The sequence below is a fragment of the Chelon labrosus genome (genome assembly GCF_963514085.1).
Source record: "Chelon labrosus genome assembly, chromosome: 4".
NCBI lineage: Eukaryota > Metazoa > Chordata > Actinopteri > Mugiliformes > Mugilidae > Chelon > Chelon labrosus.
In genome coordinates this window covers 28,959,400-28,986,655 of record NC_140340.1, presented here as the reverse complement: position 1 = coordinate 28,986,655, position 27,256 = coordinate 28,959,400, and the positions used below count along the sequence as shown (strand labels likewise).

At 43.5% G+C, this 27,256-nt stretch overlaps 1 protein-coding gene across 3 annotated transcripts; it reads right to left on the bottom strand.

Annotated features, from left to right (window-relative positions):
* On the bottom strand, positions 1-27,205 carry LOC311487270 (tensin-2-like). Of its 3 annotated transcripts, XM_084543473.1 has the most exons (27): positions 26,930-27,205; positions 19,917-20,022; positions 19,730-19,767; positions 11,476-11,508; positions 11,311-11,360; positions 11,034-11,217; positions 10,539-10,589; positions 10,238-10,360; positions 10,066-10,130; positions 9,626-9,709; positions 9,418-9,530; positions 9,197-9,257; positions 8,851-8,926; positions 8,255-8,384; positions 7,547-7,612; positions 7,329-7,445; positions 5,861-7,249; positions 5,605-5,755; positions 4,666-5,519; positions 4,413-4,544; positions 3,405-3,497; positions 3,141-3,218; positions 2,441-2,518; positions 2,105-2,273; positions 1,838-1,906; positions 1,508-1,537; positions 1-1,344 (listed from the first exon to the last, which is right to left on the bottom strand). In XM_084543473.1, exons 1-27 carry the CDS (start codon positions 27,050-27,052, stop codon positions 1,200-1,202), a joined length of 4,608 nt encoding a protein of 1,535 aa, XP_084399599.1. In that variant the 5' UTR covers positions 27,053-27,205; the 3' UTR covers positions 1-1,199. The 3 variants fall into 3 exon arrangements, with proteins under 3 accessions (XP_084399599.1, XP_084399600.1, XP_084399601.1); XM_084543474.1 differs by lacking the exon at positions 1,508-1,537; XM_084543475.1 differs by lacking the exons at positions 19,730-19,767; positions 19,917-20,022.
* Between the last annotated feature and the right edge of the window lie 51 nt (positions 27,206-27,256).

Below are 27,256 nucleotides of genomic sequence, written 5' to 3'. Positions count from 1 at the left end.
GTGTCCGTATATACATTTAAAGAAGAAGCACACACTTGCAATTAGTAGGAATTTCTTGGTTTAATTCTCTTTGTCAAATATGACATACACCATTCTTTTCACCACCTCAGAGGCCTAAAATATATTACTTCTTTCACATAAAAATCCTATATGAAAATAATAATTGTGCTTAAGTCGTCTAAATACTGCCAGTTTATAGAAAACACACAAATACCAAACAGAAAGATATAGATTTATAAAACAACAGCAATAATAATGATAAAAAAAAAAAAACAACAACTTCAAAATGTCTTTACACAACAAGTCTTTGGCTTAAAGTGAACTATCTCTCCAAAACATTTCACTCACATTTCCATGAACACCGGTTGAAATCTAAAACAGGAACAATGCGATATGGATTTTCTATGCATGCCCTTTTGTTTAATATCACCGCCAATACTGCAGACTGACATTGTAGATTTCCCCATCCATCTTCTGAAACTAAGGCTTTTTATCTTTAGTAGCTGTTGTTAAAAGTTTTGAATATTCATGATGTTTTGTTAAAGGTCTTCCCGTACAATTGATTTATGAATAGATCTGTGTTTTAAAGTCTGGACAGATTTATCTTCATACACTATGAACAAAATACACTTTTATGAGTAGAAAAAAACAGATTTTTGAAACTCTGTACAGTATATAATCAGAACGTTCAAATGTAACTAAAAACACTTTCTCCTTAAATAATCAGAACTCAAAATGGCTTTCATTAACTCACTTGCTTTGCCTTTTTCTTTGCATAAGGAACGTAATATCAATTATGCCACCTTACATGTCACCTTAAATGCCACCTTAAAACATGACGTTTACTTTCTACCACATTCCTGTTAAGGCCTTCCTCTCCATTTTCCTTTGACTCTGAAGAATTAAATGAAAATCACAGTGTGATAAAGAGGCTTTTTCTCATGCACTTTGTGAAGTTTTTCATACATTGTGTGGCAGACTTCATCAACGGCCAAAATAACCAACACGAACAAGATGAAACCGTAATAACAATCTCATTCAGCAAAGGTCACCAAAATTAGGTCACTCTTTGGCCTTGACGCTTTTTTCCATGCAGCCCAGCACCGTTGTACAGCCTTTATTAGAAAATATGTAAAAGTCGTATGAATATCTCCCCCCAGTTCCCTAATGACCCAGAGTTTTTAAGCTCTCCTCTATCTTCATCTGCGTTGCTGTGGTCCCAGCATGACTTTGTTGATAAAGTTGACAATTGCCACAGCTGGTTGCTCTGGGTCCATCTCTGCAAACAGGTGGCACACATTCTCTGTGGCAGTGCCTGTTCGTCTCGCCACGAAGCCAAACATCCTGCGGCAGAAAGGAGGTGTGAGAGGTCAGATTGGGCGATCAGATTGGGTTTAAATCTGACAGAAACCACATTTAATCTGGTAGTGATCAAGTGCCATGCACTGGACTGGAGCATGCCATACAACACTCACAAAGACAACCACACAGTGACACAAGCACTTACTTGCTTGACGTGCTATCAGAATTAGTCCACCTGAAGCACGGGTACACAAATAGAGACACAGAGACAAAACAAAGGAGTGCATGAATAACAAGCACAAGAAGACAGTTTTATAAGAGCAGCAGTCTACTGTTCATTCCTTTCTTAGAGTAAAGGAGCCGACAAACAAATCACAAAAGAGAACTTATATTAGAAAAATATAAGCCAATATTGAAGAGCAGCAGCAAGCAGACATTTATCACCACCTTTACTGAAGATAATCAGCATTAACATGTACAAGCACATGTAGTTTCTTTTTAGTTTTTTTTTTTTTCTTATGCCTCAGTGACCCACCTCTGATCTTGAGGGTCAAGACTGCTGAAAGTGACACTGTTGATTGGGTAGTGTCTCCTAAAAAATAGCCTGCGCAAAAAGAAAGATTATTGTTACTCTTTTTGCTTTAGTACACTCCAAGGAAGGTTGTCTCTTAAACTGATGTACATAGTGGGTCGTGATGTGTCAGAAACAACTCTTACAGTTTTACCACAACTTCAAGTGACACCCGCTACATTAAAATGTGATGCTCTTCCTAATAAGAAAACTGTAGTGTCCAGTAAGTACCTTCTTTTGCTGTCAGTGAGCGTGATGCCCTGAGAAGACACTTTGAAGTGAACCACTGTAGCCACAGGACGTGGGCTCAGAGCCAAAGTGCACTTGGTTGCCTTGGAAACTGCCTCTGGCCCCGTTAATGACTCTGTTTCCACGGAGTTCAGGTAGAGAACGTTGCAAGCTGGTTCATTAGAGAGATGAAAAACTTTAATATTAACATATGTTCTCAGAGGCCAGTGTGGGAAAAAACATTTGAAGCTTGAGCAGTCTCAGCTGGTCACACGTGAGAACTACAACTACAGGACTTGTGTGATGGATCACGTGACACTGGAAGAAGCCTTGGGCTACCTGCTCCTTGTTTGAGGAGGTCAGCTGCTGTGCTGGTATTTGTTGCACTCTGCATCTCCTGAAGCTCCCCAACCAGATCTGAAACATCACAAACTTTCAGTTACAAAAAATATAGTCAAAATAAACAGAAGTATATATACTCAAGAACATTTTAAGGTACTTTATTCAACTCTCAGAATTATATTGTTAAGCTACTTTCTAATTCCACCCTGTCCCAGAACATACTTGCTTGAATTTAGCAACCTGTTAGAACATAAAATAAGTTAAATTAGTGATACCAACCACAGAGATTTTGATTCTCAGATATAATGAAACTAGACAAAATGAAACTCCTTCAAAAACTGAGCTGAAAAAAAAACAGAAGCAAAGCATCTTCCCAGAACTCAACAGAACTTGAAGACCTTATTGTGAGCAGTTTTATCAGTGTGCAGATTGAAGAGTGCATCTGTTCATAGGGGCTGAAGGAAAAACATATCTTTGATTTAGGGGTGAACTGTCCCTTTAAGTAAAGTTTGAAACATGGGCATTTTATTTATTTACTTACCTATATAGGACCTTTATCATTGCCACAACTACCTATATCTGACTTATTTTACCAGTACTGAAAATGACTAGAGTATTTGTTCTCTCATAACTAATGCAGCTTATATAATTTTTGAGAAAAATACTTCACATTTAAACCTAATGATACTACTCTTACCTTTTTCTGGGATGCGAAGGGCACATGGCAGAGAGATGGGAGTAATTGAATGCTGGTATACCAAAGCTGATAGACTTCCTGAGACAAAGAGGTGAAACAGATTAGGGCTGTGACAGATTAGGGATTAAAACGATGGATTTGGAAGGGAGTAAATAAACAAACACTTTCCCTAGGTTTACAGGTTCAAACATTTCAGAATCGCATACATAACTATACTGTATATGTGAAACTTCCAGCACCAGTTGTGTACACCACATAACTGACCGAAGTAGGATTCATTCTGACAGCCCTTGATCTTCACTCCCCGTGGCCCAGTCTCGATGAGGAAGTGTCTCACCAGCTGTTCCAGAGGATCCCCTGGGAAAGAGGAGATGAGGGTGAGAAGGGAGGGAGTGAAGATGATAAATAAGGCAGGCTGTCAAGGCTGCTGGGCATATTTTCTGAAGTTGGATGAACAAAAACACAACAAGCACATAGCATAATGCAGTTCTCTCTCTTGTCCTTGACAAAATCCTGACTTCAAGGCTATGTTCAGATTAACTATATGCCATTTCTTTGGTATATCTACAGTGATTTTAGAAAACAGATCCAAACTGCTTTTGTAGGGGGTTTGAAATGCGATTCCAATCAGATTGTGACAGACCACTTGAACTGGAAGTCAGAGTGCCTTTTGTGTCACTCACTGCACAAGGTCAAAACCAAGGTGACGGAAGTGCATAGCACAGTCCATGCTGCTAATAGTTGAGTGCCATGGAAAACAACACGGAGACAAACGGTCTGTGAACAAGTGCCAAAATAAATTGTGCGTGGGAAAAGCTGGAAGGAACCGACCAAAAAAAGGCAATTTAAAGCTGCGTCGCAAGTAAAACTACATAGTTAAAGACGGCTACGTCCTTACCACAGCAACCCACGTAGATAGGCTGGTGATGTCTGGACACACTGTCCTAAAGGTGTTATTTGAGAAACGTGTTTGCCTACACTCTGAACACAAACTCACCAGCTTCCATTAAAAACTTTGCTTTGTCAACGCAGTATTAATCTATGGTATGACACGAGATCCTTAAAGGTCCTGCCTATTCACGTAACCTAGAGTGAGAGCTTCCTGGTAAATGCCATTTTACTTTCTTATGTTTGGAGAAAAATGTTACTTTGGAGAAAACAGTTTTCCACTAAAAATATGTAGTCTCCAGTCTCAAGATAACCCTGATGATATATTCATGATTATTATTTGTGACTTTATTAAGCCACAATATACAATACTGCGCAATATACCTTTGCCCCCAGATATGTTGGCATTAGGAGGAGGGGTGGCCACCTTGAGGGCCAGGCCGTAGGCACCCTGGAAGGAGTTACTGTCTCTAATAAGGAAAGTTCCTGTCTCCTTGTCCTTCAACACGGCAATGGCTGGAGTGGGGAAGAGTCAGAGAAGAGGTGTTGTATTGGAAAATAAGAGGTTCACCCTGATGTATCACAATTCATCACCTATTTCACTTTATATTCATTGGTCAAATACAAAAACCCTCACCTTGGTCTCTGGAGATTCCTGGTTTGTACCAGTACTTTGAGCTGTCCTGGACAAACTTGGCATTTACCCTAATGTCTGCCTCCTGTTGTGCAGACCCCCTCCTCTGCTCTCCCACAGCAGTGGAGAAAGTGACATGGTGCGTGGGTGAAGGCGCTGACGAGGCCCGGAGCAGAGAGATGTGTCCGTTCAGGGATCCCGACGAGGAGGAAAAGCGTTTTTTCTCTGGGAGTGGTGGCTGGATTGCAGGAATAGTTACTGCGGTGTACCCGGTGTAAGGGACATGAGGGACATTTAGTAGTGAGTAGTAATAGGATGCTAAGGGAAAGGTTGGTGTTTGATATCCATCGGGCACAGGAGACGGAGGTTTGGCGTCGGCTGAGCTGTCTCTGTCTGGAGTCAATCTTTGTCCTGCTGTGTCTGAAGCAGATGTGGAGCGCTGAGGAGAAGACTGCAGCTCGGGGGAGCCAGTAGGAGAATTTGGGGAAGTGCTAGAAGGGCTAGAACTTAGACTGGTTGAAAGATTCATGGATACCCCTCTGCTGCAGTCAGATGGTGTATCTGCAGGAATGGCAGACCCATTGAGCTGCACTTGGACTGGGGGGATGACGACAGTAGCGTAGCTTGAAGAATGAGATTTGCTAGATCCATGTGCACCTCCTGTGACCTTAGATGCTGCTAGCTCACCATCAGGACTCTGAGAAGACTCACTTGGTGGTTGCGTGGGGTTTATAGACATGTCTGAACTGTGGGTTTGTGTCTCTTTTGGTATTGGTGTGGTAGGTTTGTTGTTACTTATGTTGGACTCCAGATGAGTAGTAGTTTTTTGGCTTTGGGGAGGGCTGTCAGCATTTACACTAATAAAAAACAAAGAACAGAAAAAAATGGCGATTTTCTACACATCTGGATCAATGTAATGTCAAAAAGCAAACATTTACCCACCTGTCTTCTGTGTGTGTTGGGCTGCTGCTGCCAATAAGTGTGTAGTCATGATCAGAGTCCAGTCCAGGGGTGCTTGACTGACAGTTAGAGTCTGATTTACTCTCTGAACCTTGGGATATGTCGTCTTCTGTGTCCGTCTTTGGCTTTTCCTCTTTGACAGGACAAGTTAAAAGACAAAGATCAAACAAAATGAAAATCTGCAACAAAGATATTTCTTTCTGAAAAACAGTTGTAAACATAATCCTTCCTCATTCACCTTTGTGCTGTTCAGTGTGCGAGTGGGCTCTGGATCCTGAGGGGGTCTCCAGCAGCTTTCCTCTCCCAGGAGATGGGCTACTAGCTGGCAGAGGTGAGGCTGATCCAGAGTGATACCCAGAGGCATAACCCCGGCTCCCATGGCTCTCGGCTGGGGATGACTGATAAGGCGAGCAGGGGCAGGAGTTGCGGGGCTGTGGGGGTGTGTGGTACCCACTGCTGGTTCCATCCCGCATGTCAATGAGTGACTGTGGGATGGGGTAGCTCTGGTGAGGTGCGAGGGCAAACCGAGGTTGCTCTGGAACCTGGTCCACAGAGGAGTGGCAGAGGTGAAAAGGGGGCAGAGCTGATTTGCATTGCCAGAACTCTGCCTCTCTTGCCATCTCCCATGGATTTTCAGTTTCCCACTGTGGAGGTGCCTCTCTTGTTCGTTGTAGCCCCACTCCTTGGGACCAGTGATGGCTTTCTGACTGGTCTGAGTGCAGAGGGTGGAATGTTCTGACGGAGGCCGACTGGTGATCTCGCCTGCTGGTACAATCCTGGCAAGGGCAACCAGATGATGGTACAGGAGAGCCGAATAGCATTTCTCTGTAAGGGCTTGAGGGCTGTGATTGATGGGAGAGGTGAGGGCCTGGGCCGTGATTGGGATAATGGAAGAGGTGGTACTCTTCCCCAGTGCAGAGTCTGTTTGCGGCTGGGAGGGTGTGGCTGCGTTGGTGTACATGTTCAGGTGTGGAATAAGGGTAGCATGGCCTGTGGAGACAGGGCAGTGGTGGAGGAGGGGGTGATCGCTCCCAAGGTAACTCTGGTAAAGGATGGGCGCTGTGGCGATGGCAGAGTTCCATATGAGCTGAATGAGGAGGAGGGGACATGGATTTGGATGGTAAAACTGGCAGAGTTTGGCTTTTTGGGTGGTTTTTAATGCTGTTGCAACGTCCAAGGCAGTGACCATTAGAAAGACAGGGCTCTCTGTCCCTCTCCCATCCAACATCACCACACTTTGTGCCTGCTCGACCACAACACGAGTGCTCTCGCCTCAAGCCACCGGGACTTGATGGGTCTCCGTCATCTAAAATTGCTGTTTCTCTGTCCTTTTCCTTTCCTCTTGCCTTCTCCTTTGCTCTGTCCTCCCCATCTCCTCTTCTCAATGGGCAGTCAGGGGATTCACCTTCAGAGCAATTCCTGGGAGGAGAGGTGTCAGAGGGGACTGAGGAGCAGCTGGAGTTAGAGGTGTAGGAATGAGGCTGGGGCTTGGCAGGAGTTTGGGGCTTCACCGTTGGGCTGCTGGTGAGACATCCATTGGGTGATGAGGCAGTCGCACCTGGTCCACGTCGCTTTTTCACTTGGGCGTACAAGCTCCCGTCCAGAGGCCCCCTCGTATGAGAGATATCTGGTAGAAAGACGCAAAGAAAGTGGTGTGATGTTTTCATGTAAAGCACACCTTTTACACATGTGCACGTGTTTCTTACTTTCCATGCTGTCTTGATGGCGCAGGTTGAAGTTCTCATAGGAATCCCATCTGACCACGGGGTCCGCTGTGTTGTAGTCTACTCTGATGGATGCGTCGTTCTTGCGGTATTCTCGACCTTGTAAGAGAGACATTTTGATATGAAACTGTAAAACTGGAGATTAGGTGTGTGGAATGTATCAAAGGATGCAGTGAGAGGCAGACAGATTAAATATCCACCTTTAATTTTTTCTGGTCCACTGGAGAAGATAAACTCCACTGCAGCATCTGGAGGGAACCTGTCATCTACAGAAAGACGAGTATAAAGGCTGTGACTAAAATATCTGCAATGCAAGACAGTGATAAAAAAATCCACAAGAAGGTGGAATCTGTGAAGTAGAAAGTTATTAATTATAGATATGTGCTTTTATTCTTTTTAATGCAAATAAAAAGGCCAAAGAGAGACTATGACTTAAGCAAACAGAGCACATCGTGTCATAGATTTTTTTATTTGCATACATGAGTGTAGTATTATTTATACATTGTATGCATGCGTCAACATGTAGCACTTAGAGCAACTGTCATGTGACCACTGCTTAGCGAGCCGTGTGCAAATATTTCTGTTTCATCCAAACTGACACTGTCGTTGGCAATTTGCCTCAAAGTACACACAAACACCACAGCGATCTGAGGAAGAAGTGGGTCTTGAATTATACAACCGTGTAAACAATTTCAAAGAAGCAACAGAACCATACAACAGGATGATTGCCTGTTTATTCTCTCATATGTTTTCAGTATATTCAAATTTTATTGTAGCAAGGCAATGTACTCTAAACAAACAACCACCCTGAAGTGATGGTTTTCCTTTCCTCTGCTCCACTCTGCAGCGCCTTTATGGCTGTTATTCCATGCCGTTCCAAACAAACTACTGTGCCTGTGCTTTCATACCGGTGCAGGCCAGGTCCAGTTCGGTCTTGCCAAACCACAGCTGGGCTCCATGAACAGTGCAGGTGTGGAACTGGACTCTGAAGACCACCTCCCTCTCTGCTGCTCGGCTCCTCCGGTGGTAGCACTTCACCTGAAGACAAAGATGCAGGTAAGAGTTGGAGTGACAACACTGAGGCTCACTTTGCATGGAACTTCTCAAAATGCACGACAAACTATAAATCTTAGTTTGCTTTGTTACAGTATTTCATCATATGTCTTGAGAGAGTAGCAAAAAGATACACTGAGATAAAAAAAAATAACTGGGCTTTGCATGTCTCTCTTTGAGGCATGCAAAACAGTGACAGAAAACATTTAAGCATGCATGTTCACAGGAGGATTTAGAGCCTAAGTGGTTATAATCAAGCACATTTTGAAACCAAAATTACAAAAGTGCATCAAGGCTGAGGAGTTTGGTTAGTGAAAATGGAAGCCACGGACCACAGCATTGCAACTATTCCATTTATGTACTATATGCATGTGTGGATATGGAGAGGGTTTAAATCGAAGTAAGCTATTTAATTAGTGAGACACACAGTTCACGATTAGATATTTCTCACCATAATATCCCCCTTCAGAAGTAGCGCTGGCTCCATAGTTACACACAGCTTTCTTGCTCTGGAGCTCTGGGGATCACTACACACACACACACACACACACACACTCGTCAGCTTAAAACATACATAACGCAAATCCAAACATGTCTCAGTTGGGTAAAACACTTGTAAACAACAGTAAATTTAACATAAGCACAGACCAGGCAGCACCTAAACACAGACAGTGGCCTGTAGAGTCAACATCTGTCTAAGGGACCGAGGGAAGGAAAGCACCAAGCGTCTGTCTGCAGCTGAAAACACTCACAGTACAAGTACAGTCACACAACTGGACAAACTGACAGGTACTTACTATACCCCTGAGGTGTAGACCAGTTGTAAAGACTGGTAGATTTTCAGAAAAGGGTAAAAACCTGCAAATAAAGTTGGGGAGAACAACATTATGTGAGAGTGTGCAGACAAAGGTTTCATTGTTTTTTCCTTCAACGCTGTAAAACACTTTCTGTTCACCGTTCCACACTCCATTAAAGAACTGCAAGCTAGTAAACCAACATTAGTTTGTGTAAAACTGACCTCCTCCTGCCTGAAAGTTCGGCAGTGAGGGAATGAGGATCTGGTGAAGGAACAGAGGACTGCTGTTCATTTTGATGGTACTGGACAACAGACCTCCAAAGTAGTAGATGTACCTGTCGGAGAGAGTTGAAGAGATACTGTGATGAGAGGGGAGAGCACGTTTTCGTGATTTATGACACAGGAGGAAGTATGCAGATATGTGTTGGACCTGTTCTGAGAGGGCTGTAGGGAAGAGGACACTTTGTCTTCACAGAACTTCCTCATGGCCAGTGTGGTGAGAGCCTGGTCCGCCCTGTGGACACAACCAGAACTTTATTAATAACCAACGATGGCACAGACGCGTCTAATAACATACAGACATACTATTAATGAGTAATCATGTGCAGTTGGGAGGTAATGAGATATAAAAAGAAATATATATATATTTTTTTTTGTCTTTTGTGACAGTAAGGCACCTTTGGCAGTGGACAATCGCAGCATTTTCACTTACATACATATAGGTTTTGGGTACATGACAACAAAATGTAAGCGTATTAGTGCAGTCTTTGTGGTTTTCCAGGTTTATATGGTTTCCATTCTCCTGAGCAACAGATCATTTCACATGTTGGTATACTGAACATCTTGTAGGCTATTAACCATGCGGATTACCCAGCTGATATCTTGCTGTAGTGCATGTATGCTGCCACAATGACCCCCGTCTTTCCTTTGTGACCCTGTCAGAACACAGAGCAACATGACTATGCATGACAGTTTTTTTACCCGCACTGTTTTGATTTTCTTCACTGCAAAGCAATTGGGTTTGTGTTCAGGGTACACTTACTTTGCAGTGGAGGACCACTACATTGTTGGGGTCAGAGGTCAGCCAGGTTTCCATGGCCTTGCAGACAGCACATATCCTGTCCAGGGGTGGGGCGTGAAAGTCCGGCCAGCCGTAGTCCTCCACCTGAACAACAGAGGAGGATTGATGTTTTGATTTCTGGAGGATAGTCTTTAAAATCAAGACCACCAAGCTCAAATATATGTATACTGTATGTACTTTCTGTATAATTCTTGATTTATGCAGTGGTGTTTGGCATCCTAAGCTGTGTCAACTGCTACATTTTTGGTGTAAATACTTGTACCTTTGGGTTCAACCTGGTGATGTCATGTCTCTTCTCTGATAAATTCAGCAGCTGCAAAAGGCAGAGACACACGAGAAACTTACACATCAAACTCAAACGGAGCATATATATAGCAATATGACAAATAAACATCTCCAGCAGGATGCAGCCTGACACAGGCACACACACAAAAACACTTTAGGAACAACTCCAAAAACATGAAGATCAGCGCAAGGTGTTGACCTGGCCTCCAAATTCACTAGATCCCAAACTGATCAAGTATATGTGGGATTTTCCATAAAGGCCCCTCCCTTCAACCCATAGGACCCAAAGGGACCAAAGGGTCCTATGGGTGTCTGTTGCCAGACACCACAGGACACCCTCAGAAGGCCCATGTCCATTCTCTGATGAGTCACAACTGTTTTGGGGGTACAAATGAGAACTACACAATATTAGGAAGGTGGTTATAATGTTTTGCCTGATTGGTGTATGTTATACATGGTTTTTCGAACTAACCAGAAACTTGTCTTGGTGCTTGGACTTCAGCATGGAGGCCACCTCCTGCAGGTTCCTACGGTACCGCTGCTCCTCCAGGTCAGGCAGGAAGAAGACCGATATGATCCTCTCTGTGATGTAGGTGAGGTCAAAGTCGTAGTGGCGCTCCATCACATGCTCCATCACTCCTTCCACACTTTTACTCCTGGACATAGTGAAAATTGATTTTCTGCAAGTTAAAGTCTGCAAAATGTCATTCTCTTCCTTGTGAATGTGTTAAATTCTGGCTTTCTGGCACCTTGGTATGGAGCCTCTCTTCTTCTGTGATGCTGATTTTGTGGATCCGTGCTGAGAAACAAAAAGAAAAGATTGCAACACATAATATAAAGCTTATTTGTAAGGTCTGATGATGAAGTATATGTTGGATAAAGCTTATTTGCAACAAAAACATGTTCAAACTTACCAGGTCTGACGATGAAGTGCAGGTTGGAGTCACCTGAAAGGAAAGAAACACAGGGTAAGTCTTTGAAACAGTCTCATAACTACACGCACACAGAAACTGGGAATGAACCAGCTCATGCCAAGTCATGTGTTTGGTTTAATGCTCTTGGTCCCGCTCCAGCAGTACAGATGAACGGATGGAAGCCTGTGGGATGAGGAGGAAGGATGAAGAGCTGACGGAGGGGTAAAATTCATTCTCTTCTTCTGCCGTCTGCAGCAGCTGCTTTCAAGACTGTCAGCACAGATTCAGACGTTGCACATGATGGACCAGTGAAGCGCGATGTCAGTCTGCACACACACAAACTCACACACACATACTGCCGCCCACAAACTTAGACACATAGAAACAAATTAAAATCTTTGACGCCACTGGCTCCTTTTAATTTACTGTCTTTGAGTAGAACTACTAACTGGAGTTTATTGTGCTGACCAGGCATTAAGCAGGAGTGCGGTTCAGGATATCAAGAGGTGCTCAATAAAAATGATTGATTGTTCCTTGGCCTCTTAACATGGAGGAGAGGATAGAGACAGATAAAGTTTACTGAAGGAAGACGCTACATGTGGTACACAGTCCTTGTACTCTGCTGATGAGTCAATAACAGTAACTTGCCAACACATACAGAGAGAGGGAATCTGAGGTAATTTAAACAGGGTACTTCTGTATCAACTACAAACAGGTTTGCAGCTTCTATTTTGCACTTTTTTTTATTTAAGGATAATTCTTGACACTGAACTGAGAAGCTAGTAGGAAATGGTAGTTCAACGCATGTGGTATTTTTTCTCATTTGAATGCATGAGATGAAACAATTCATGATGCAAATCAAAAAACAGTGCCCCCAGTAACCCCAGTGAAATAGACAGTGAACTAGGTAAGCAACGCAAGAAATGTAATCAAACATTGGGTGTTCCATTGCAGCTATGCTCCAACAGTGAACCTTGACAGGTGACACCGTGTCAGCTCTTGACCTTTACACTTTCCCATGAGACTGATTGGCAGCTGAGCCACCCTCTGTGACTGGGTGCTGGCACGTGCTGACAGGAGACAGGCGACAGGTTAACAAGTCAAATGGCAGCCATGATGATCTACAGCTGAAGCAGTCTCAGTCTCAGGCCGCGCAGAAAAGCATTCACCAGGCGGCAGGGCAAGCTGAGGTGCGACCACTGCATTTGTTTTCATGGCCGGAAGTAGACACTGGTTTCATCCCTGCTCAAACTAATGCACAAGAGTTTTCAGTTTCAGCTTTTAAGTAAGGCTATTAGAGAGTCAGGGCTTGGTTGTTTTAGTCTTCGTTTAGTAGGTGTAGGGTATCAGCATGCTTTGTAAGCTATCACATGTCAGAAGCATCAACATAATGATGATGAACTGGTTAATGCGAGTTAACTGCATCATCATGAGGGGCTGCTGCAGCTGCTGCATCATGACCCTCATTCATCTTCACAGGAAGAGAATATACACTGCCAAAAACGTTATGAAGCCCCCTGCCATCGTGTGTTGTTGATCCTTTACGCGCTGCCAAAATAGGGCCAAGCAGCCACAGCATGGACTCTCTATGACCTGTGCTCTATTTGGCACTAGGTGTTAGCAGAAGATTATTTAAGTTCTGTGAGGTCACCAACACCCTGACATCAGTTCATCCTGAGCACGGTTTATCATTTGTCTCTATGTCTTAAGAGCCACGGGACGGGAACGTCACTATAACGTAAGCACAAACTTTCTCATTTCAAGGCACACAGAGACGGCAGACAATGCTGCAGAGGGGGCACGGAGTAAGATTGACAGAAAGTTTAGGTGAGTGTGGCAGGGAACGGGAGGAGGGCAGCCACGCACAGGCATGTGATTCAGAGAAGAATGAGTAGAAGGGGGAGCGAAGGGGAAAGGGCCATGCTGTAATTGGCAACTGCACGGCAGAGAAAAGTCAAAATATGCTCCCTCTGAACTAACAAGATGATGTCATTATGTGATTATTGTCATGCTGCTCTCATACAGACAGACAGACAGACAGACAGACAGACAGAGAGACAACATGCTAACATTCCTTTCTTTTGGTTTTGATTTGTCTGTGTCACTTTTTTGGACCTTCATTGGATTGTCATATTCCCCACAGCACATGCATGATGTGCACTTTAGTGAGTGCACATGATAGACCACAAACATACAACAGGAAATGAAAGAACATGGAGATACAGCCATCGGGGGGGGGGGTTCTTTTCTTAACAGGTTTAATAATGGTAGTTAACTGGATAAAGAGGTCAGTTCCAGGAAGGAACAGTAGGAGACAGACACAACACACACATGTATGCCCATGTATAACCATGCACACACACACATATAAAGACAAAAGGAGAACCTAGAGGCAGACAGCATAGAAATGTAGCGTTAAGGCAGAGGAGCAAGACACCAGAGTCAACAGGAAGCAATTTGCTACAGGATGTAACTGCTGGTCGGCCTCAGTTCACACATTCAAACATCCACGCACACACAAATACATGAAGAGTATACACGTGTCTTTGGTAGCTCTGCTAGCCTCAGGGTCTTCATTAATGCATGTGGACTGTACGCCGGAGCCACTGGGACTTGAGCCATCTGGTTCAGTTTGTCTTGTTCATCAGTTAGCATTTACTGAGGTGCCAGTGACAGCACTCAATCCTGCCCTCGGGGACTAGCTGACTGTTAGTGGGCTGGATCTGTTTAATGGTTCAGTTTGCCGTGTCCATGACAAACTCTGCTTTAGGATACTGTTGGACGAATCAAGCAAATGAAATAAAAGGTTAGATGAAGAGCTGGATTTAATCCACAAACAGTTATTTTAGCTGCATCCGAAGGTTAACAAACTTGCTCAAAACCCTATTTTAGCCAAGCAAACATAAGCAGCTGCCTCCCAAGCGGAAACCTCCGGAGATGAAAAATTAAGCCAACACTGCCAAAAACTCCAGTCCCTCGAATGACCACTTGACGATAGCTCCCAAAGCAAGCTTCACACCCTGGAATGAAAACAGTTTTGGCCCTTTTAGCTAATTTCCCCATTCATGACAACTTTCCAAATTATTTTTTTATATAAAACTCATCCCTTCCCCTGTTATGTCAATGCTTAAAGTTATGCAAATATCTTAAAGTTCCTCGCAGTCTGACTCGGCGTCATTGGCCTGCTTCTTTGCCCTTCTTTGAATTAACCAGGAGCTAGGAGGAGTCAGTCACTGCCAAGGTGGCGACGGCCGGTGCCGCCCACATTGAGCTCCAAAACCACTCCTTAGGAATCATATGGACGACACCATGGAGGGCTGGTCTAAGAATCAAAGAAAGTGGATATTTTTTTAAAACTGATCTATTCCTTTAAGACATTACTTTGGAAACGTGTGAACAGATGACAGATTTCAATACTATTACAGTTCTCCATTAAATTTTCAGAGTTTCCCTGTAGTGTATCTCCTCCCCAGCAGCATGAGTGCAGCAGGGATCTGAATCTGATCTGATGTCTGTCACATCTTGAATCATCTGTCCTTTTCCTGGGAGAGGAAATCAGACACAGAGATCCGCCAGAGCAAGGAGTGGAAGCAGGAGATAAATGTGAGCGTCTGAGACACAGGCGTCAGTGTGCCATCCAAGAGGACTGAGTCTTATTTAGACACTCAACTCAGTGCTGACATCACTCTGGAGAGGGAGAAGTGAGTAAGCCTCCCTATCCGAAAGTGGAAAAGCAAAAATAATCGCAGCTTATTCCAGGTTCCATAGTTTCCCAAAAAGGCACCAACGGCCAAAGTCGACTGAAAGCTAAAGACAAATCTGAGGGTTTTAAGTTTTTACAGAGTTTTTTTACACCTGGGGCAACGGAAGGCAAAGAGGAGTGGCAGCAATGATTTACTTGTACTCTTTCTTGCCTCATTATCACTCTGCCTTTCTTCCCTTTCTCTCATCTTTGATCCTTCACTTCGCATTTCCTTCCCCCCGTAGTCTGTTACTCCCTTCTCTCTCCTCCTCTCTTTCTACTTACACTCTGTAAGATACAAGTATGTGCTCAACCTAAATAAACAACATCAGATGACAAAGAACACCTCGATAAGTATCTTGCAGAGTCGGGGGCACGTCACTAACAAACTGGTAGCCGACAAGGGCTCAAAGCATACGCAAAGTCTCCGGGGAGTAGAAAAGATAGGCAGAGCTCAGAGGGGAAAAGGACAGGAAGATGGACAGAGGAGAGGCAAACAGAGATGGAAAACGAGAGCGAGCGCTGGACAGGAGAGAGATGTCAACAGCTGAACATGCCTCCCGACCACAGACACAGAGCAGAGAGATTTCACTGAGCTATTTTGATAGAGCTCCTTATTTTAGACCCTCAGATCATTTAAAGGATCATTTCATCTAGTTGTCTGCCACTCATCACACAAATCCACTTGCTTTTCCTGCAGCAGCAGTGGTATTAGGCAACTGATGTGTACTATGTGTTGTGTGTAACGTGCATTCATAGTTGGTCCTGATGGTGCTTTGCTAAACAGAATTTGCCAGACATTAATTAAGAAATAGTAAATACATGTATCAAAACTGTATCCATCCAGTGTATATACCACATTTAGTGACATCTAGTAGGCTGAAATAAAGATACACTTTATGGCCCTGGTAAAAAAAATAGTAACGCTGCAATTCCTGGAATATTAAACAAAGCTTTCTGCGCACACCCATCACTTATGCTCTCAGGAAATTAAAAGCAAAGAAGAAAATATAAAGACTCAGAGCATGCATCTGTGTGTACGCGAGTGTGCCCTGCAACACTTGAATGTTGACAAGGCGAGTTAAGCAGTAAAATTAAATCAACCATGATAATTATTTGTACATAGTATATCATGTCGGCGATGGCTATAAATAGCAACAACAAAGTGACAGCGATAAGCCACCACCTTAATTGAGTTACAAAGATGCTCATCTGGCTTCATCCACAGTTTTCTGTCTTCATCTCTGTTTTTAATCCTCCCACTGATGTGCATGGAGAGTCTGTGCTGTACCACAGGACAGTATGTCCACCGGGCCTCCTGTGGTGAGGCAAAAGGTTGGAATATGTGGCTCAAGACAATGGAAAGACCTAGACTAATAATCGGCATCTGCCTCAAAACGCTACCATCATGCAGGCCAAAATATACTGCTGGAAACTTTGTTGAGCTCAGCTGGCGCTCATTAGGAAAAATATGTTTGTGTATACATATTATGCAAGCACATAGAGCATCATGACGGCTATGGGAATCCATAAATCAGCATGAAGCGTTAGGAGAGCAGCTGGTATGCATGAGCACTGTAACCATTTGTATTTCGCTACGCAACATTAGGATCCATCAGATGATGTCAGGACAGCTGACAGGGTCGGTGATACAGCCATTAGTCTCTGTCAGGTGTCCTTTGGTCAGAGATGTTTGCCTGTGCTATAACACAACATAGCAACAGACAGACAGATGTAACAGAGGGAACATGCCTTGTGATAGCAATAAACTTGATAAAGAATTAGAAACGTTACGCACGAGAGATGCAGACAAACAGAGGGACGCCCAAAAACCCTAACACATCCAGTCTACGCCAAACAAGACTTATTTTAGATTAAAGGCGTGTACAGTAGCATCTAGAAGAGTTTAGGTGGTGACCTTCACTTCACAACAACTATCTCATTAAAAAGTAAATCATATGAATTCATTCTCTTGTATGAATAATTCAAATCTGTGGGGGTTTTTTGTAGGTCACAGCGAGAGTCTCCTCTTCAATTTCTGCACTTGCCTTAATCACAGTAAACAAAATCCTCTTTCCGGGCAGACCCATAACACTCTGGATACAGCTTTGATGGAATAATATGCACCGTCACATGCTGCATTATCAGCGCAAACGCCGCAGAAGGATTTTAGATTGTCACTTAAAAGAAGATACGGACACAGCAGGCACTAGAAAAGTTGAAACTGTGACATGCCGAGGCAAACTAAACCCAAAGCTTTACACAGTAAATAGAGCGCAGAGCGTGTTTTTACCTCTCAACAAGCAGCTTCAGTCTTTCCCTCTCCCTCTGAGCAGCCCTGTGTGTGGAGTGTGATACACTACCTCCCCTTCCCTCTCTCGCACACACTAAAACTCTCTGCTCACTCTCTCTCGCCAACTCGTTTTACCTCCCTCCCTCTCTCATGATAACACACACTCAGTGTGCCAGCAGCACTAGAGACATTGCTTTTCCCCCCTCCCGCTCTGCCTGTGTCATACGCACGGATACAGCAAAGCAACTGTGTAGTACTTTCCCTTGCACGTGCAAACACACGTACACATCAATACGCCTCACGCATGCAGACTGTAGGCAGCCCTGTGAAGTCATAGGGTCAAAGGGTGCTGATGCCCAGTGACCTCTCCGCTGGCCTGAGGCTGAAGACACGAGATGGCAAGAGCTAGAGTAAAAGTGGCAGGAGGACCCAAAGGCAGAGGGAGATACAGCTGATGATGATGCAGAAAAGAAGAAAGAAAACGCGAAACATTTTGCATGTCACACAGATAAAAGCATTGAAAAGGAGAAATATATGCCACAGAGAAGGTGGGAGAAGCTGTAACTGGGACTATCTAGCAGAGATTGGGGTAAAATAAAAGATGATGACAGTGAGATGCAAGACATGGAAGAAGCACAAACAAGAACTAGTATGTAGTAAGAAAGACGTAGAAAATAGATGCCGTGGCATGAAGCAGTTTTCAGCCTTGACCTAATGTTCCTCTTTATTTATGAATACCCCCGAACGGGGCCGATTACACACACACACAGATTCTGCCTCCCCAGCTGCCTCTCACTTATTTATGTCCCCCCCATGATCACAGACTGGCAGGCATCTACGGCACTCTGGTTATTTTCTATATTTACCCGCTCAGACTTCTCCTATCCAGACTGATCATCGTCCTGTGTGACGATCTCCTCCCTCGTTTCGTGGCACCAGGCTCTCCTGCAGCCTCAGAGAAACGCTTTTGGCTATTGCCGTGGCGACCAGGGGGATGAGCATGACAAAAATAATAACCCTCTTTTAATACATGTTGCTAAGGCACAACAGCTGGTAGTGCCCTGCCACGCAGCATCATGATGTGTGTGTGTTTGAAGGTGGAGGAGGCAGGAAGGTAAGCTAACCACACACCGTGGCGACCTCAAGAGAACAGATATAAAGGTGATAGATCCTCCTGCACGACAGATCCAAAATAGTTTTCTTTAGTGTACTTGTGCTGCAGAACAATAAGACGTAACAGCCAGGTCATGGACTTTCTCAGTGGCTTGTGACACTGAGCTGAAGCCAAAGGTTTAAGATAAGCTGTGGACAGAGAGAGTGCGTCTCTCACATAGTGGAAATATGTCGTCTTAAAATGAAACAGTCCACTCCTGGTGCAAAAGCAGCAAAGGTCAAGCACCTGACTCAAAAGAAAAGGTCAACCTATCTGTTTAAGCCTGCACTGACACATACACATACTGGCCTCGTAAGTGTTTCCTTGTTTTCCTCCGGGCTTTCTGGGGATGTTATGGCAAAATTCAGTGGACTAAACAGAGATCGAAAGTGTTTACAAGACTGTTTCCTTTCTTACCACCAACAGACAACAGGTGCTACTATGTGAGTGCTTTTGTGCAAATACGGTTTCAAATTGTCCCAAACCATTTCCTTTACACTCACTGTTTTTGGCTTTCTTTTAAGACACAGCGACCGATCCACAGGATGGACACACAGACAGCGTTTATTTGCCAAGTGCATTTTCCCTGAACTGTGCTGCTTCTTGTGCTTTCTCCTCCACTGATCCCTCACTGAGCATACAGCCCATAGATTATCTCTGGTCCTCCTCACATCACAAAATGAATAATGATGTATTATACTCTTATACTCTATAGATACTCTTTCATGAGCACAAACGCCTCATATCAAGCTGTATTGATTAATCACTTTGCAATAAAACCTGACACTTCCCAGGTGCTTGATAACTCTCAGGAGCTCCTGCTATGCCACGTTTGAAAAAAACATGACCGAATTACTCATAGCAACCTGGCTGGTTGCAAGTGAGGGAGATGGCCTTCCTCAACCAGACATCTAGGTCAGTGCACATGGCTTACTTCACTTAAGACTCACTTCATATTAACATCTCTCCCCGAGAACCTTTGACACAGGAGGAAAATTTACTCAGAACAGGAGGAAGGTCAGATGTGCAGCCTGTGGTGAATTTAAAGGGGAAGTGTTCGGCTCACCTTGGCTTCACATGTCTTGTGAACTGCAACCTTGCACTCTGTAAACAGTGGACAGACAGGAGCACATTTTAATCCGAGTGGAATCGGACAAAGACAGTAAAGGGTGAACTTGTGTGGTTTTGTGTATCAGTTCTGGTCAGTTGTGCATCTCGACGTGCTACCTGACCTGAGTGAACTGCGGACTCACCCTTGCAGAAAGCCGCGGGGCTGTCAATGCTCTGCTTACACACATCGCACGTTTGTCTCCTCTTGAAGCTCCTCACTGTGAAGGTGTGACTCCCTGCTTTGGCGAGCTGCGGACACACAGGGCAGTCGGTACAGAGACCAGCTGAGAGCAATAAATGCTGCTCCTCAATCATGCAGTAAGTGTGTGCATTTGAAAAGAGTATGAATGCTGTCACGATCATATACGCTGTAGAATACGTGTGGGGTTGTAACTTGTTTAGGTTTCAGTTTCTCCACACCACAGTGCATTTGAGCTCAGCATTATTCCAGTTGAAGCGCTGGATGTATACTGTCCCCTGTGTAGCTGCTGTCACTACAGATAAGTTCTGATTAAGTGACTCACCATCATGAGCTGATGTACCTGCTGTACATTCAGCTACCTCCACTAAAAATACCTATCCTGTCACGCTGTCTTTAAATGCGTGCTGTCTTTTAACTTGTCCTTATTCTGTCTCAGTCTGTGAGGCAGCAAAGATGATGAAAAATCATCAGCTATGTGTGCTGTTGGTTAAGGTAGCACTGTATTTCATTGTCACAGAGAAGGTAAAAGTTACACAGCAGATGACTTAGACTAAGTGTGTTTTTTTTGCATGTATTCATTATTTTAGATCTGTCATGTCTGATGGTTTTACTGATGTGGACGTCCGTATTTTATCCGTCAGCAATGTTGATTTTATTTGAGCCACATTTTGGCTGGCATTTTTGTCCAGTCTTTAATATTTCAAGAACTATTAATTATTAATCAGTGTTCCCCAGAGGATGAACCCCTCCTTGATTTTCCAACATAGGGGGAAAAATATGTTTGCCTTTTAAAATATTTTCCCGTACTCATGCTGATTATCTGGGGTTACAATAAGTAACGAACATCAGTTGTGCAGGAAGCTGACAAAAGAAGGTGGTGAGAAAGAAGACAGGTGGCTATAGGCAGTTTAGCAAGTTGTTAGCTGTAAGTGCTGCCAATGCAGTGGCCATTACTCTGCATTCGCCTGCTCCGGCCTGGAATTTAGGGATGTATATGCAACTCAGCCAGCCTAGCAAGACATGCTGAACCTCAGGAATAGCTAGAAGCATGATGCTGCAGTAGCTCATTGATCAGAAGTCGGCTGTGGGAATTTTTTGGTCTGAACATAAACTCATCCCTGGTCACCAGTGGACCCAGACACTGCCTCTTTTGGCTCTGTTTGAGGTATTGACCAGAAAAAGTTAGCTCCTGTTATCCAAATAAACAAAACAGTGAAGACAATCTTCAAACTCTACAGTGACACAGAAAGTGTCCCTAAGTTTGGCAGCCCTTTAACTCGGGACAAATCTTTTGCCACATGCTGATAAGGACACTAAAACTTCAAGCAAATCAGGTAACCTGGTTTGCAACTAAACACTGTTAGTCTAAAATGAACATTTCCTGTTTCTTCAAGCGGGGCTGGTGTAACTGGACTTTCTCGTCCTTGATGACAGGCTTAGTTTCAACACTGCGAGGTAGTAGTGGCAGTAATGGCAGCTGTGAAAACACGAAACATGAGCTACAGTGGGCAAGGCAAGAGGTAAATCTGACAGACTCAAACTGTCTTCTCACTTTCTCAAAATACTCACCTTAAAACTGACACATGATTGGCTTAAAAGTTTAATATACTGGTGTAAATGAGATATGAAACTCACACCATAACATCCACCTTTTGCAAACATTCACACACACAGTCCTGGTGAGGACACGTGCTCTAAAGCCAAATAAAGCCACTGCCCTGACTCATAATCCTTGGATTTTTCTTTGTATAAACCAAGACTCAAGTATCCCAGTGACGAGAAATGGGACAGTGTTTATATAAAGTTATGGTAACGCCCTCCCAAAGCAAAGCCTTCTGACAGCATGTGAAGCACATTAAACCATTATAATTTTCCTTGAGCAGAGGAGGAAGGAGGAGGGACCTGGAAACATCAGGAGGGACATGGTGTTTGTATGATGCAATGGGAGAGGTGGGCGGCAACAGACACGCTACAGTATACCTGCACACACCGCTGTTTGTTTTCCTGGTAAATGGCTCAATGCGTTTCTCTTTTACTTATTTGGATGCCTGATGCCTGGAATCTCCAAACAAGAGCGCCATTGACTTTAACTCTGGAAGGTGGCGGTGCATGCACACCAGGTTGGATGTTCTCACAAACACTCACTGATATGCCAGAGTCTCACTTCTCCCACCATCTTAAATTGTAAGCGGCTGCCAACTCATTCACTTAACTGCAATGTATTATAAAACAGCTATGCCTCTTCAACACTGCTATCTAATCCTTTCTGACTAGAAAAAAAAAATGAATGCATAATATATATTATTAATGTTTTATGTAGCCCTTCCTTAGGCTTTTGTGTGGTTACATAATTTAGAAGATAAATGATGCATAAAAACTTCATTGTTTTCATCGTAGCATTAAACTGGTTCTTAAGTCATGTGATTTTAAATCCATTAGCAGTTTCAAATGCTACTCATTGAGCAAAAACATTTAAAACACTTCAATACATCCGGAACATTAAAGCAGTAGTTATTTTTAATCCAAGGAAGTACGCTATAGCACACAAATACTCACCTGTTTGTCTGCAAATATGATGTCACAGCCAGGAAGTGGTTAGAATAAATGCCAGCAGAGTGAAACAGATGGCTCTTTCCAAAATATACAAACGTGACAATGGCATTTACCTGCATAGTCACATTATCAGCTCTTAAGTTACCATGGTGAACTTGTTTGCTAACAGTTGCTTGTGTTAAGTACCTTAAAGTTGTGCCTCTGGCTACCTGGCAACCATCTTCAATCTTTTTTAGCTCTGAGGGAAACATCTGGCTCTTTGTCTGATAAATATTTCACTATGTTCATTTGCAAGCTTGCAAGTTGTGTCTGTCCGACATTTGGTTCTGGGTAGATAGGACATTTGGGATTTTTTACAGCCTTTTCTACAAAACTACTGTCTTGAATAATAAGCCATGATGATTGTGGGAAGCAATCCAGAAACAGTTATGTTGAAAAAAATCTGGATAAAATTCTGGATGTGGGCTCATCACTAGCATTGCTGCGGTCAGTAGCTTCACACGTAGAGTAAATGTCCACAGATTTCACAAGTACAGGTGTTTAAAACGTAGAAAAAAAAGAATGTTCACCGCCAAATAAAAGACATCAGCTACATAACAACTGGGATGCATTCATTTTTAGCAATACTGTGATGCTCCTGACATTTCAAACAACAAAAGCTCTCTGAGGTGGAAAACAGTAGGTTTTTGTGCTGGACTGGTTCAGTGCTTGCAGGCATGGATGGAACATACCACCATTATGCTGTATGTATTGACCCCCTAGCCGAAGCACTGGACTATTGACACGTGTCTTGTGCTGTTATGATGAATGGCTGCCGCTACAAACGGTGGCCTCCACTGACTGTGATGAATCTGGGTCAGTGTACGTGTGACAGTGTGTATGTAGGGGATTTAGGAAGTGAAACAAGCTGACGATGACAGAGAGCACATGAGTGGTGAGAAGGATCATACTCATCATCCTGTCCGGCAATTTACATTTTTAATTTCATTACATAACTCATGAACATTGGAGGCTGGATCAGTTGGACTTATGTAATGGCTTATTGAGTTGCTGTGCACATGCAGTGTCTCCCCTCATTACCGAACCCTAACCCTGACCTAAGTTCACCCACAAGATGAAGAGTTACTTCAACCACGCTGACGATAAAGGAAAGCTACAGCTTCTGATCTATGCACATCAAAAAACAATGGATACACAAACTTCAGTTCACTGAATGCTAAGCTTACATCAGTATGGTTATACGTCTGAAAATATATGTTGAAAGTATAAAACATCACCAATAAACTAATCCTTAACTAGCCTTGTAACTGAATTATAATTGAGGTGCTTGTACGTGCATTCGGCTTTTTTCTCGGCCAAGTTGAAGAACATATGAATAAACATAAATAAACATAAAACGTGACATTTCAGCAACTCGTTACATGTCATCCAAATACATCTTTGAGACAACGCGTCAGTTATTTAAAGAGGCAAACAGTGATTTCATTATTTCACTTTAAAAGAGCATCATTTCATCAGTTCTGTGCTGAAAACTTTGAGATTTCTCATCTTTTGATGACAGTAAGTCAACATGAAGTTAAAACTCAGGATGAGTCAAGGCTGCCACCTGCTGGACAAACCGCAGTACTGCAGCTCAGCTTTAACCACATGAAGATCTTTTTAAGTTTGTGTAATGATGTAATGAAAATAGTGGTGCTGAAATATCTCCCCGTTCCCTTCATTCACAAACACACATCTATTAAAATCCATTAATTCAACATCCCCTACACTGGAAGGTTCAAAGACAAGTTGCTTCAATAACAGCATGCATCTTAAATTAGATGATTAAAACCTTCTCTAATGCATCTAAAAGCATTTTAGCCTTGAACAATGCAGTATAATTTATTCACATTTGACGGAAGGTCTAATATGAAAAAGAGATTTAAAGAGGTTTTAATGTGTTCAGTGAATGGGTGTTCTTTTGTGGTGTTAACACGTTGGTCGCACTCCTGATAAACAGAAATCTAAAAACTCTGGCAACATATGCTTCATCACAGATTGTGACCAGATCTCGGTCTATGCGCTTTAGTGGAAGCAGATTTTTATGGTCATCATTTGTCAAGTAAAGCCGTGGGATAAAGAACACATTTAAAACTTACACAGTCTCACAAATGGAGATGTCTTTTTCCAACATAGTGGTCTTACTCTTTCATTTATTTATTTTTTTACCCATTTATTGTTCGCTCCCTGACTTTTTTTTGGTATCAGCACATTTCCAAACAGCGCAGGGGCAGGGATGAGAAAGCAAAAGTAAGGCTGGGCACAACATTAAGGACATGAGTCAGTATAAATCAACCTAATAAAACAGCGGAAAAGAAATCACTGAGAGACTAAAAAGCTCATTTGTTTAATGTTCCATAAGTTGGTACATTTTCCAGAGGCTTTTGCTGAGTCTTTTATTCACGGCTGGACTGATTGTGAACTTTACGAGTATGAAGGCGCAGTTGTGTTTTAGATTCTGATCGCCCTCTTTATGCGCTTTGATGCCAGGGGGAAGGACCTCTGGCTGAGCGGACATTCAGTCTCCAGAGGCTCCCGTGACTATCAGCGGCGTTACAGTATTCCATTGCAGTATTAAAGAACTCCACCCTGTTTGTTTTTTTGCAGCCAAAGCGTATGTCATTCTCCAAGCATGTCTGACCGCTGCAGAGAGCCTAAAGCACTTCCACATCTAGCATGTAGATGAAGAGAGGATCAGGCCCCAACAGAAGTATAATGGCTTTCTTTATGACTGTGCCCGCATGAGCTTTTTATTACTGGAGGAAAAAAGCAGCAGTAACATTTCAAATTAATTCATCTACGCTGAGGTGGAAAAGTTATCTAAAGCTGTGTGTGTCGGCCGTGCACTCACTGTAAACGTATACAAAGCACGGTCACACTCGCGCTCCCCCCTTGGCACTGAAATGCCTCATTGCCTTTTTCAGTGGCACCTCGCAAGTGATGACATGCTGGAGCAGGAGTCACAACCTCTGGCGCACACACACAGAGAGAGTCTCACGATACGCTCAGGAAGGGACGGCAGCAGGTGGCGAGAGTCAGGGGTATGCTCCCGTTCTGGCTGGGTATTTATAACCTGCACGAGTACAGGCCGTCACCTCTAAACAGCCATGAAAATGCTGAAAATAGAGAAGGCCCGAGTGTGTGTTTGATACTGAGAGAGGAAGAGACACGACAAACAACATAAAGAACTCCTGCTCTGCTTGCACGTATGACACATTTCATTCCTCTCCACTGCATTGGAGTCCACCCATTCTCTAGGGACTATGTTATCATTATTTGGCATGTTCTCACACACGCACACACACACATACAGAAACTCAGACAGACACAATCAGGGCTTTAGGGGATATTGAGCTAAGTGTGATGTGAGTAATGTTATTGTTCCAGCACTCTCCAGGAGTTCAATGGGAAACTCCACTCACATGTTTTGTCATTCAGGTGTAATTTATCTGAAATGTATATTTCCTTGTGTTTTATGACACCGACACGCAGCATGCCACCGCGTGATTTACTCCGACATGCGAGGACACATTCTAGTGTGTAGCCTCGGTGTTAACCCAACGGGCACCCTTTATTTTAGATCCTGTAAATGTCCTCCAGGAGCTTTATGCATGCTCCTAAATCCATACATGTTCCTAAATAGAGCCGGCAGACAGGCAGGCGGAGGGTCAGTGCCAGACAGTAACTTATACCACTTCCTCTTGAACCCTGACACTCAAGGGACATCATTAACAGGAATCAAGTGGATTGTCCACTCTCCAGTGTGTACCTGTTTTCTTTCTCATTCATCGCTTCCTGACTTTCTAATGCATGCATTAGAAAAACAGTGCACAGGAAGCCAATCAAATCCACAAACACTGGCAGCACACGCAGCCGTGCTTCCTGTGCAGGTCTAAAACGGACCTGCAAAACACGCTTATCCCTTTGGCATGCGAGCATGTGCGACATGAGATGCCCGCTGTTCTATTTAATGTTGACTCACTAAACACAGAGTGGAGGAATATTTCATAAGACAGGCAGAGCTGCGTTGGAGTCCGGGCTTCTTCTAATTTGGAAATGTAGTGGTCATTGTTTGGATTCCTTTGGTTGCTCTCCATGACTAGTATGTGATGAGTGTGGTGTACAACAATTAAAGTTCAGCCTGTCCTGCTGAGTCAAATGGCAAACACTGCAACGATCACGTACATCATGCCACAAATGTCAAAGATGTCATGTTATAATGAGACTGTTTTAAACTGATTTTAACAGTTGATGTAATATTGTCATATTCAAAATGCTCTTCCCTTTACCTGCTACTGGGCACTAGATGTAGTAGCATAGAGTAGCATGGATTACTGCCATGTTCCCTTTGAGAGCACTCACCTCAGCAAGTTGAAGGATTTCAGGATGTACCTCAGGGTCTGCCTTTATGGGGATACCTCCAGCGTCCCCATCAGTGCCGTGCTTCTTTATCCTGCCAGTGCTCGTACTGTGAATGCAGCCCATGCTTCCAGCTCACACCTCTTTCACCTTGTGTCTTTAACGTATCCGCTCCCTCCAGGTCGCTGCTTCACTCTTTCCTTCACCTTCCCCCCCTCAGCGCTTCATGCTATGTCTTCTTCAACATTTTCCTTCTTCCCTCACAGTGACTCCTCACACCTCTGCCCTTCGCTCTGACAGCTTGTCCTGCCTTCAAGTCCACCCCGGAGG

Bases quoted from the DNA above. Each gene is read 5' to 3' on its own strand.
- LOC311487270 (XM_084543473.1), bottom strand. From the start codon at position 27,052: ATGGGCTGCATTCACAGTACGAGCACTGGCAGGATAAAGAAGCACGGC. The intron at 19,768-19,916 runs GTGAGTCCGCAG...CACTGTTTACAG, and splicing joins CCCCGCGGCTTTCTGCAAGG to AGTGCAAGGTTGCAGTTCAC. The intron at 1,907-2,104 runs GTACTTACTGGA...CTTTTTGCGCAG, and splicing joins CTCACTGACAGCAAAAGAAG to GCTATTTTTTAGGAGACACT.